This window comes from Ischnura elegans, chromosome 7 (assembly GCF_921293095.1).
Source record: "Ischnura elegans chromosome 7, ioIscEleg1.1, whole genome shotgun sequence".
Taxonomy (NCBI): domain Eukaryota; kingdom Metazoa; phylum Arthropoda; class Insecta; order Odonata; family Coenagrionidae; genus Ischnura; species Ischnura elegans.
Genome location: NC_060252.1, coordinates 69,557,596 through 69,570,693, shown reverse-complemented (window position 1 = coordinate 69,570,693; position 13,098 = coordinate 69,557,596). Strand labels below are relative to the sequence as shown.

Here is a 13,098-nt window from a genome sequence, read left to right as displayed (position 1 = left end):
TTTCATTTTTTTTACAACAAAAATAAACAATTTTTTTCATTTTGGTCATTTTTTCAGGTGCTTTGCGGGATCGGAAGATGACGTCCGATTTTAATAATTCTTTTTGTTTTTCTTGTACTAACGTATCGCAACTTTTCCGCGCTATTACGACACTGAATTTGTAACTTGAGTTTTTTCGCACCACCCTACTCCCCACCCACCACGGAGCCACATATTCGGGACGCCACACCGAGATCCGGTGTGGTCGCCAGGGCTACCCGAGGGATATAGGAACCTTTGATAGGGGATCTCTCTTGGGTTAGAACCTCCAGCGCGGGGGCCCTCCGAACCCACGCACCTTCGGCCGCCCTACGGAGACCCCCATATCTCCAGCACTAACCCGTCCTGGCGTACGCTCGGAAGGAGCCGCCAGGAGCCGATTGACCTAGCTGGGATCTTCTCGGCCGCCCGTTTTTCGGGGAATCCAGGGCCGAAGTGGGGTATTGAACTACGGCCCATACCGGGTTTCCGACGCCCAGCTGGGTGCCGGAGAACTCACCCACCAGGATCCCCTTCTCCCCCTTGTACGGGTGTTCACGCACGGCAAACACGCGGGTGATCAGGACGCCAGATATTTCGGCTACTCAGCACAGCAGAGTCACATGCTGTCTGGACGCTATCCTAGCGTACGAAGGGTTTTTTGACGAGGTTGTCTCCCCGGTGGGCTCGGGTCCGTGGGGGCGCGACTCCCCAAAGGAAGAGATTACTCTCTTCCCCCGTGCGGGGAACTGTGACATGGTTAATGGATTTGTTGATAGGGGGAACCATGGTCGGCTCCATATTGTTGCCCGACAAGGCCTAGTTTTTATAGCCAAAAGCGTCAGTGGGTCATGGAAACAGCCAGTGGCTTATTATTTAAGTGAGGCTGCTACCAATTCTTCTATTTTGGTGGACTTGCTCAAGCAAGTCATTGTTGCCCTGAGGAGAGTTGGGCTGATCACAGCAGCCACAGTTTGTGATATGGGGCAGAACAATGTAAAAGCCTTGAAAAATTTGGGTGCTACGTATAAAGAGCCTTTGTTTGAAGTTGTTGGTGAAAATTTGTACACATTTTTTGATTCTCCCCGCTTCTTGAAATGTTTCAGAAATTCACTTCTGAAGTATAATGTGGCCACAGACATTCACATTGGGAATGAGGTGGTGAATTTACAGGCCTCTTGGGCACACATTAAAATTTTAGCCGAAGAGTCTGCTGTTAGCAGCCTATTTGATCCGTAAGTAATTATAATATTTGTTAAAAATTATTTTATAGTGGGTGCATCATTTACCTTAATAATACAGGTTATCAAATTTACATTTTCTTATAGCCAACAATGAAAGGTTTAATATTCCTTGATACTTCATCAACAATTCCTAGGACACCTATTGCCTTTCTTAATTAACCTCTAACTTCAGATCAGAAGCCACGGCAGTGAGAGCTGTGAGGAGAGTGACTCTCGCTCTCACAACATTAGCCAAAAAGTATTTAGTGTGGCCAACCGGGGAAGCAGCTGTGGGTGTCATTGATGGATTCGCACGGTCAAGTGGTTTCCCCGGCGTGATCGGTGCCATCGATGGCACTCATATTGAGATACCGGCACCAAGTGAAAGTGCTGCAGCCTATGTAAATAGGAAGGGATACCACTCTATCCACTTACAGGTGTGTATGAACTTATTAATTCCATTGATTGCTAAGAAAGAAACTTTGTGAAATATTTGGCATTTTATATGGGTATCCACGCTCAGTTTTTATGGATTATGAAATGGTTTTCATGACATCTATGCAATTGCTTTTCTGTCTGACCTTTGCTTGTTGCCTTTTAAACGATGATGGTGTCATCTGTAATTATATAACTGGGGTAGTTTGTGGGAGAGATTCAGGCTGATAGTCTGTCCTATTGGCACCAAAATTATTCTGATTATCTGATTCATTTCCTGTTAGTTTATGTCATAAACTAATTTATTCATCTTTTTAGGCCGTCTGTAACAGGGAAGCTGTATTCACTCACTGCTATGCGGGCAATGTGGGCTCTGTCCATGATGCCAGAGTCTTTCGGCTTTCAGCCGTTTATAATTTCCTAAACGATCAAACGAAATTCCCCAATGACAGCCATATCATTGGGGATGCTGCCTATGGGTTACATCCCCAGCTCCTGACCCCTTATGCTGACAATGGCCATCTGTCACAAAGGCAGAAAAATTTTAATTTCAGCCGTTCTTCAGCCAGAATGGCCATCGAGAGAGCCTTTGGCCTCCTTAAAGGCCGATGAGGTCATTACTTCACACCCTGGCTATGCGGGACTTAGATCAGGTGCCAATAGTCAATTTATCCTGCTGCGTGTTGCACAATATCTGTGCGATACGGAGAGATAGGCTGCTGGCCTTGGCTGATGGTCGGCCTGCACAGCAATTTCAACCTGGGCAGGAAGAAAGAGCTCCTGATGGCAGAGATGCAGGGAGGTTGAAAAGAGATTTAATTTGTGCGCGTCTGGATGTAAGGGACGTTTAATTAAGATGTCTCTAGTAAGTCTATATAATGTAAATGTCTCTATAAAATTTGAAACTTTTTCATTCATTTGTATGATGGTAGGTAGTAGTTAAAGCCTTATACAGGATTTTAATGTATTGAAATTTAAATTGTATGATGCAAGTTTATGTTGACCTCTGATACTTCTATATTGTGTTGTTTTTTTGGTTTAAGCTGATGAAATTGTGATTTATATATGAAATACAAAATAAATTGAAAATAAAACCCCTTACTTATTTTTTTGAAACTACTCTTTAATAGTAGCTATAATGCATGGAAGTCTTTCCTTCCACGATGCTCACCCGATCCCGTGTACCGGGGTGGGTCTCCCTACCACCCCCGGAGGTCGCGGAACCCGCGACAAGTGATCACTCTGGACTCTGAGGAATCTGACCACGAGGAAGCTTAGTCAACAACATGTGAATCAGCATCCGCGGAAAAGCATTTTCCACCTTCGTTTTGGTCTCCTAAAATACGAAGGTAGGAGGACGGAGGATTGCGATTGCGATAGTGATTGCGATTCACAGGCATCCACTGTGATATTGAGGATAATGTTTAATCTGCTGAGGCAGGACCCCCTAGGTCAAAAGCCATCTTCCATGTACACAAAAACAAGATTGTGAGAATTTAAATCGAAGTGAAACGAGTGACTTCGAATTACCTAGCCTGCGATATGAATGGTTCGCGGATGACATGTGGGAAGTTGTGATGAGTGATTTTATACGTGTTTGTGACGATTGCGTTGATCGAGTATATTGTGCCAATGTTGGACAATCCCCAAACTACATATAAGCCATTTTCACAATATCAGTTATTTCAACTACCCCTTTGAATAACGACACTTTGTCTGACTGACTTAAAATCATCTAACCTTGCTAGTATACCGAAAAAGGTGATCGCTTGAATGGTTGGTGGGACTTGGAGGGGAGGCAGGTGAACCTGTGATACGCTATCAGTACGAGCTGGAACTCGCTAGTCACGTTGGTTTTCCGTAGTGATTGTTTGGTGAAGCAGGTTTTGCTCGTGCGTTGTGAAAGCGTGTTAACGACCCGATGTGTTTGTGATCACTTGATATTTTGTAAGTAAAAGTATTGTTTTCAATCAGTGAACAATGAACATGTCAGTGGAATTACGTTGTTTTAAAAAGGGTATATTTTTAATAGGGTGCGTAAATCATCAAATAAAAGGTTCAAAACTGCCCTCTAATGAACAAGTTCTGGCAGTTTTATTTTATAATATCCCTTAAGTGACTTTAACTGTCAATGAAAGTGCAAATCTCACTATTCGCGAATGTATTATCTTTTGGGAAAAGGCGCGTATACCTACCAAATCTTTCCCTAATTGTGTGAAGAAACTAGTGAACCTATATTCATTTTGGAGGGAGTTACAAAAAAATTCACAAAAAATCCAGAGCGTATTTAAGCAGCGCCGACAAGAGTTTGTCAACAATTTAGATAATTTGTTTGACATTGCACACGCCGATGCGCTTCAATTAATAAAAATTGATGAAGACAGAATCTTCTTACAGCGACAGAGAGCCAGGTCGGCCTGGTCACTTAGCTGGAGTGGACAAAAAACTGGCTTATAAAGAGGAAAGGGCGCGCCTCAGAACTATTGAAGAAAAAAAGCGACGTGCTACATATTTTTCCACCTCAACTCCTTCAACATCATCTTATGACCCGTTACAAAACGACTCATCTTCTGATTCTAATGAAAATGACATGCATTTAAAAGAAGATTTTCCACCTCTGATCCAGAACACACAACCCGGAACCAGTAAAACTACTTTGCGGAAAAATTTCATTACTCCAGAATTAGTAGCAGCGCTAGATAGGTGTCAGTTAAACATGAGATATTCAGTGTTTATTCTTGAAGCTACCATTGAGGCACTTGGATATAATACTGATGAATTTCCCATAAGTCAGTCCTCGTTTCAAAGAATTCGTACGGAAAAACGGAAAGAGCGTGCGGAAGCCATAAAAGTTCGTTTTCAAAACGAGGTACCAGATGTTGTGACTATTCACTGGGATGGATTGACTGTTGCCTGCTTTAGATGCTCGAAAATCAAAAGAAGAACGTCTTCCAATAGTTATTTCATATGCAAATAAAGAACAACTTATTAATGTGCCACGGTTGGAAAGCTCTTCAGGAAGCGGACAGGCGCAGGCTGTTTGGAACGCGATTGTAGACTGGAATCTCGAAGATAAAGTGCAAAATCTTTGTTGTGATACTACGGCTTCAAATACGGGTCATATCAATGGTGCCTGTGTGCTTCTTGAACAAAAACTTAATAGAGATATGCTTATTTTTGCTTGCCGCCATCACGTGCCTGAATTGGTGTTAAAAAGCGTGTTCGAAGTAAAAATCAGTCAAGTGACAGCAAATCCCGACATTCCACTCTTCAAAAAGTTCCGAGATAGCTGGAATGGTGTCGATCCAGATAAAGCACAGTGCTATAAAGAAAAGCTCGCATTGCACCTGACTTTCCGAAATTGACAGTCTCCTTGAGTTTTACCGAACTGAACTGACCAAATAAATAGTCAGAGATGACTATCGAGAGTTTATAGAGCTTTCTGTGATATTTTTAGGCGGAGACACACAGAGAAAATTTAAAATTCGACCTCCAGGTGCCATGCACCAAGCTCGATGGATGGCGAGAGCAATTTATTCCCTAAAAATATCATTACTAAGTGATCAATTCAAAATTATGATCAAGGATAAGACAGCGCTGTTAGACGTTTGCCTGTTCATTGTGACATCCAATGTCAAGCCATGGCTCCAATGTATTTTGGCCGTAAAAGCACCTTACCAAGATTTGTGCTTTTTGAAGTCAATGAAGGCTTACGAAAAAAATTGATTAAAGCATCTCAAAAGCAGCTTTACAGAAGATCCAGCATTTATGGTACTTGACTGATGAAATTTTTGTCTTGTCACTGTTTGACGATGATGTGGATCAAGAAACTTAAGGCAAAATGGTTGAAAATTTAACCAAAGCGTATTTATCAACTTATGGCAAACGTTACATTCCATCTAATTTCTTCATCCAACATCCAACATCTTCTTTCTTTGCAGTCCATTGTATGGTAAGTTAAATAAGTAAATATAGAAGTTGTTTCTTTAGTTTTCTGTTTAGATCACAATTTTGTGAGCTGACTTTCTCTTGTTATATTTCAGAAAAAAACATCTACGACTTCTATTCAGTCAGAAGAAAGTCATTGTTCGATCGCCTCAAAATTGATAAGTTTTCGCCACGAATGTCCTGCTGCGTGGTCAAGTAATGCTTCGTTTCAAGAAGCCAGAAAGAAGGTTTCAACGATGAGGGCAGTCAACGATGCAGCTGAAAGAGCGGTCAAGTTGATCCAAGACTTTCACGGTGTAATCACGGTGGAGGAGGAACAAAAGCAATTTTTATTACGTTGCGTACAAGAACACCAGAAGATTTATCCTGACCGCAAAAAGCAAACTTTAAAAAGAAAATCTAAAGAGTAATTTTATGTACTTGTCGAACAGTAAACACGATTTGGGTATATTGTTGTTGTATTTAATACATAAGCTATAATTTCTGGAACCCTTCCATACTAAACCAGGACAAATTTTCATTTCTCATGTTTGGGATCAAGTCGGCACGTGTTATCATAATTCAATCGCAATAATATTTATTATGTGAGTTTTTTAGGCCAAACAGAAAAACACAGGGTATGCGTATTTGATTTCGCGAAAAAAAAATGTTCCATTATGTCTTGGGACACCCTAACACACACATTTACACAAACTTACTGTCATCCAAAACAATGCCCCAAGGAAAAATACGGATGACCCCTGGTTCGTCCGCAACTACTACACATATCAGAATCTCAAAATCAAAACAATTACACAATGCTTACACGACATTGCCAAACCATTTGAACAGTCTTGACTGAACACACAACACGCTGTTGCGACCATTATGGAACTACAACGAAAACCCACACTTAAAACAACCGACAAGAACGAGCAATTACACACAACGTTCATACAAAATTAACCGCACACACAACATATTAACGTCATAACACTAAAAACTCCAACACATCGATCACCAGCAAACGCTGTATATCGCGACATAACTGTTTCACAGTTACAAATACAGCGTAGCGTAGAGCAAGCTAGAATGTAGGCCCTGAAGTTGGGGATGGATGGCTCCATAAATCAAAAAAAAAGGTGGAACTTGACCTCACTGAAGATTTGTGGGGAGGAAGTCTCCGTGAATCCTGATGTGAGGAGAGTTTGAGTGAGAATCTTAAGTTTTTTAATGAGGGAGGGCTACAGTCATTTTTAAAGGACATTTTTAATATAGACGAATTGGGATCTTTTGAAGTTTGCGTCCTGACCGCACTCTGGCCGTAGAGGGAGAGGCGTGCCACGGTGTTAAATTAGTAAGGAACGGTTTACGGTACTCCTGTGCACCAATAGTGACGGTTCGGAGAAGTTGCCTCCGTTTGTGGTGGATAAGTTCGCCAAACCGCGCTGCTTTAAAGGCGTTAAGGTGATGCCTTGCCCCTACGGAAGCAGCAAAAATGCTTGGATGACGGCGGCATTATTTCTGTGGTGGTTGGCGGGTGTTGATGCGCGCATGGGGAGGGGAAATGGAAAAATAGTGCTTTCATCAGTTGCACGGTCCACAAAACATTGAAGGACTGACTTGGTACGTGCGGGTAATTTCCTTTCCCCAAAATTGCACCAGTAAACTACAGCCCTTAGACCAAGAGATAATTTCGGCAGTGAAGCGGCATTACTGTGGAATACTAGTAGTTTTTGGTGTTCCGCATGGATGGAAGTGATGGCCACAATTTAAAGTGGACTGTTTTACAGGCAATGCAGCGGCTTTGCGAAGCATGAAAGTTTGTGACATCAGTCACCATTTCCAATTGTTTTGAAAAAGCCGGGTTCGTTGTCCACAGCGAAACCTGCGACACCTCGGCCTGGAAAGGTACGTATTTGTCATTTCTTTTGTAATGGGTTTTTAATGTTTCCAATTAGAGGGCCAAGACATTGTGAGATTTGTCAAGTCACAGAGACTCAGATGGATGGGACATTTGATAAGAATGTCAGAGGAGAGAGTGGCCAAAAGAGATTGGGAGGGAAAATTATTCAACGTAAAAAGAAGAGGACGTCCACGCCTAAAATGGCAAGATGGAGTGGAAGCAGACCTGGCTACTTTGGGGATAAGAGGATGGAGAAATAAGGCCATTAAGAGGGAGGAATGGAGGAAGATTGTATTGAAGGCCAAAGCTGACAAAAAGCTGTAGCGCCAAGGAAGAAGAAGAAGAATTACGCCAGTTATAATTCAATAATGAATTATATTACAGGTGAGTAACGCTTTAACAGATACTAGTGCCATGACGTGCTACGTCTGTGGCGCTAAAATATCTGAAATGAATAATTTGGAGCTCATTAAAAGGAGGCCAGCGGATGAATCCAAGTATTCGTTCGGCTTATCCCTCCTCCATTGCTATATAAAGACTCTTGAGTGTCTTTTGCACATAAGTTATCGTTTAGAAATTAAGAAATGAAAGGTCAGTTGTATAAATAATTATTAATTACTCTCAATCATTATAATTTTAAAAGTGAGAAAGAAGTATTAATTTAGACTTTCATTTCAGGCAAGACATGATGATGGGAGCAGGGAGCTGATAAAGGAAAAGAAAAAAGACATTCAGAGATAGTTTAAATCAAGAATGGGATTAATAATCGACGCACCAAAGCAAGGCTCTGGAACATCGAACGACGGAAACACGGTTCGTCGTTTTTTCGCAGACAGCAAGACATCAGCTGAAATTACGTGTACGTATAAAATTATAATAATAAAGTAGGAATTGAAGGAATAAAAACTTTGCTTCTTCCATATGGTTATTTATTTTGTCCGACCATCGTTTCGTTATGGCGTAACATTTTAATAATGATAAAAAAATAATAATAAAAAATAATGGAGCTGTTTCCATAATTTTGAAAAATCCACGAACAAATTCTTATGATGCGTTAAATGTCATTATTTGATTTGCAATTTTCATTACAGGCATCGATGAAAGACTGATAAATCAGTATTCTGTGATATTAAGATCACTATCCAGCGGCTATGAGATAAATACTGAAGCCTTCCACCAATATTGCACGGAAACAGCTGAGCTGTACATCCAACTTTATAGCTGGTACTACATGCCATCCACATTGCATTAACTTCTGATTCATGGAGCAGCAACAGCCAAAGAATCCCTTCTTCCCATTGGAGTTCTATCGGAGGAAGCATAGGAGGCCAAGAACAAAGACATGCGGAAATTCCGAGAGCATTATTCAAGAAAATCTTCTAGAATATTAAATAATGAAGATGTCTTTCGGAGACTCATTTTAACGTCCGACCCATGCATTTCAATCATATCAGGAATTCCAAAAAGAAACGAGGTCAGTCTACCAGTTGAGGTAAAAAATCTGTTAAGTATAAGTGATTCGCAGGGCAACAATGAGTCTGACGATGTCACATCGGACGAAGATTTTCTCTTAATTAATTTTTTTGTGAGAAATAAGTTTTTTATTGAAATCTAAACATTATTCTCCTCAATGCCCTATTTATTCTCAGTTAGCCTTTTTTGTTAAGCCTTATTCTCAGTTAATTTACATATTCTTATGTAACTCATCAACTGCATGGAAGCCAAAAATGGAGTGAGTGTGAGTAGTCTTCCGATTTAGGTATCTCGCCGATTAATCTGATGGTCGCGGGTTCGAATCCCGTCAACTTCATGTCGTTAGGCCCCTATTAGCCGAGGCAACCAGACGCGCAACCGGTTGCGCGTCCGGTGGAACTGGCCAGTCGTGGGGCATAGAATCAAATGAGTCCTATTAGCCGAGGCAACCAGACTTTCCAGTCGCCTGAGCCCCGCAACCGCGCCTTCCACCTTGGGTTGCTCAGGCCCCTATTAAGGTGCGTTGTCACTGGTGCGGCTGGAACGATAATCGTTGAACTACAGTCGTTGGAAGATAATCGTAGAGCGCCTGCTGTGCATTGTCTTCAATGGCGCCGTTGTCACTGACGCGACTGTCGCCAGAGTCGCTGACTGCAGTCGTACGGGTCTGCTGCTGGAGCAGTCATAATCGCAGTCGTTGGCCGATTTTCGAGGGGTGCACATGCGAGTTTGATTGAGTGCGTAAGTGTGTTTGTGCAATGTCATCCAAAACAGCTCTAAAATTAAATTTTACACCTGAGGAAGACGAGAAACTAGTAGAGGCGATTTCTCCTCACCCTTTGATTTATGACCTGAGAAATCCCCAGTATAAGGACCAAAGGGCTAAAGACAATGTTTGGGTGGTTATATCTGAAGAAGTTGGAAGATCAGGTAAGTGTATTTCACATAATTAACTAATATAACAAACTAATAACCCCCACAGTTTGATTATGCTCTTTTTTATACTTTAGAATACTTTCTTTCAGAAAATATCATATTTTTTGCCTTACAAAATTTAAAAAAGCAATAAAAAATAACTGTAGTTGATGATACTCGTTTTCTATATCTGGAGGTCTCCAAACTTAATTATTCCTATCGGGAAGCAAATAGGGGCGATTTTTTTACCAATTTTTTGATATTTTATACCTATATCTTTTTTACCTATAGGTTAAGTAGTTTTTTAGACAAGAGTACCTAAAGAGGAATTTAACAATTCGGAGGTAGGCCTTAGTGGCTCGCCTTAAGCGGTATGCCAAGTGATCACTCAATTTACAAGAAATAACTGTGATAGTAAAGAAACAAAAATACAGCAAAACCTTTTTATTAAGACATAAAAATGAACATTTAAATGTTTGTTTCGTTAATAAACCAATAGCGTAAACTCTCAAGACATGTTGGTTTAGGATCTGTTTTGTGTACACTTGATTCTTGCCAACTTACTTTCCCCTCTTCCACAAAGTATGAGGCAAAAGTGCTCCTCACGGTGAAACCCTTAACGTTTGCATAACCACCAGTAGCTCTTAGGGGGATCAAATTTTCTGTCGGTAGGGCCTCGGTTGGGTCAAGTTCGTAGTTCGCTCTTCCACTACGAGAGAGATAGCCTTCCCTCATCATGTTGTGCAAACAACAACTGACAACTATGACATTGTCAACAGTTTCTGGGAGTAGATTGATTGGAGTATAAAAAACTCGAAATACCTGGCTCAAAATGCCAAAGGCGTTTTCAGAGGTTCTGCGAGCACGGCACAACCGGTAATTGAACGTGCCTTTAATATTGTTTGCAAGAGCATCTTCTTTTTGGTAAGGTTTCATCATATTAGGATGTAGCTTGAATGCGTCATCTCCTATCAACACATGTGGCAGCAAAAGTTGACTGTTTGGAAGCCTTCGTGGAGGTGGAAGTAGAGTGCCATTGAAAAACGCTTTCCCCAAGGTAGATTTTTCAAAAATCCCGCTATCTCCCTCTTTCCCGTAGGAGCCGACATCAATAAACATAAACTTGTAGTTAGCATCAACAACTGCAAGCAATACTATAGAAAAGAACCCTTTGTAATTGTAGTACAAAGAGGAAGACTTCATAGGACACCTGATTCGTACGTGTTTTCCGTCGATGGTTCCGATGCAGTTTGGGAAATTCCATTTTACATAATATTCGTTAACTTCTCTTCCAGTCCTTCTTTAGAAATGTTTGGTAAAAACAGTGGCACTAGCTTCTCCTTCAAAACAGCCAGTTTGTTTTATAATACGGCTTATTTCACTAACTGAAATCCTGTACTGAAATCTTAAAGAGTGATATGACTCTCCAGTAGCCAAGAATCTGGAAAAAACAAGAAGTAACGTTAAATTTCTTAGTAATTTTGTAATTACAACTATTTTTTAACTATGACATACTATCTAAATTATGCATCTAAAAGGAAACTTGCATAAAAATATTTGTCTTTTTCAGTTGCTGACTGCAAGAAACGGAGAATATAAAAGATACACATGACAGGAAGATGCGAGAAAACAACAAAACTGTTTCTGAGGCCCCACCATGTAAAAAAGGGAAGAAGTGGCAGTTACAAGAACAACTTGCTTTCCTCCATTCTGCGGATGTTAAACGAAAGTAAGTTAAATAATATACTAAGGGTTAACGTTGATGGTATATCAATATTTGTATTGAGAATATGTTTTATTCTGGTTAGTAGTGTACCTTCCACGCGCACAGATACTTTGGGCCAACTGTAAACTGTAAAGGCCTAGCAGTTTATGTTTTCATTATTAAATCTTTTATTACGAGCAACAGGTTACCTAGTATTTTTTATTTGTTTTCAGAAGCTTCTGCAACATCACCGAGGACAACGAAGGGAGTGCTTATGACGAAAATGATGACTCAGTTCCTTTCGATGTATCTGAAATTGAGCAAGAAACGCAAACAGATGCAGCAGCTCGATCCTCGCCTCAGCCTGTGCCTCCGAAACAAGTGTCCACCAAAGAAGTCTTGTCTAAGAACGAAACTACTCTGCCAAAGAAAACTACTTTCCGCGATAAAGTTTGTTTTGCAATCGAAAAACGCTCCAAAGAGAGAGATACAATGATCAAGAATCTGCTTGAGAAGGATGAAGAAACAGACGATATAACTTTATTTTTTAAAAGCATTGCAAAAACTGTTCAAAAGATGCCCCCTAGCTTGCAACAGCGAGCTAAGTTGGAAACATTAACTTTAATTTCAAATATAGAATCCGATATGTGGGCGTCACGTCAGGGAACATCTGCAAATAACCAAATGTTTATGATCTCTTCGCCTTCGTCTTCTGATGCCAGTTTAATGTCATCAACGTCCCAATATGGCCAAACTCAGCAGTGTGGTGGGCAAACTTTATCTACCCAGCAGTATGATCAGAGTACAACAATTATGGATCCATACAATATGCCCAGTGGAAAATCTCCAATGTTCACTAACTTCATGAGTTAGTTTATTGAGACTTAATTTGATTTAAAGAGACTAAGTGTATTTGATAATTATTTTATCGGAGTTTATATCTCACATCAGGTTTATTTTTCTTCAAATTACTTTTACTTATCATTTTGAACACCAGAACAGAACTTATGCGTCTGCTTGTTTATTCTTGTGTTAATAAAATTGTGTTATTTTCAAAATGAGCAATCTCAGTTAATGAATTTACTTTCCCTTGTTCAACCTTCCCTCCTTTGCTGGTCCCATACATTATGAAATATTCTTGAATTTCAGGTGTATTAGGTAATCTTTGCAATTAAATAATCCAACATGATGCGGCTGGGTTTTTATATGCAAAGATGTATTTAAACCTAACCGAAGCATAAAACCTTTATACTCTCACTCCTTAAACAAAAGCTCTACTTGAACCTTTTCCTATTACAATATATGGGTTTTTATAATCATTCTAAAAAATCATTGCTTTACAAAAATTAAATAAGAATAAAAAATATATCCTACCTTAACGTAAGAGCTAACTTCTCATCTCCTGTGATTGGATATGGAATGTAGTTTGAAGACAACTTCTTAAGGTCCTCATTGATTAAACTAGACACAAACTGAAACTGAACTTTGGAAAGTCT

The 13,098-nt window shown here is 40.2% G+C and overlaps 2 protein-coding genes across 2 annotated transcripts; both read left to right on the top strand.

Moving 5' to 3' along the window:
* The first annotated feature begins 774 nt into the window (after positions 1–774).
* On the top strand, positions 775–2,288 carry LOC124162995 (putative nuclease HARBI1). Its single transcript, XM_046539778.1, has 3 exons — positions 775–1,253; positions 1,435–1,678; positions 1,995–2,288. The coding sequence occupies exons 1-3, from the start codon at positions 775–777 to the stop codon at positions 2,286–2,288; spliced, it is 1,017 nt and encodes a 338-aa protein (XP_046395734.1).
* A 9,167-nt stretch (positions 2,289–11,455) lies between these two features.
* Positions 11,456–12,649, top strand: LOC124162300. The gene is made up of 2 exons (XM_046538786.1): positions 11,456–11,626; positions 11,836–12,649. Exons 1-2 carry the CDS (start codon positions 11,517–11,519, stop codon positions 12,473–12,475), a joined length of 750 nt encoding a protein of 249 aa, XP_046394742.1. The 5' UTR covers positions 11,456–11,516; the 3' UTR covers positions 12,476–12,649.
* Positions 12,650–13,098: the final 449 nt, after the last annotated feature.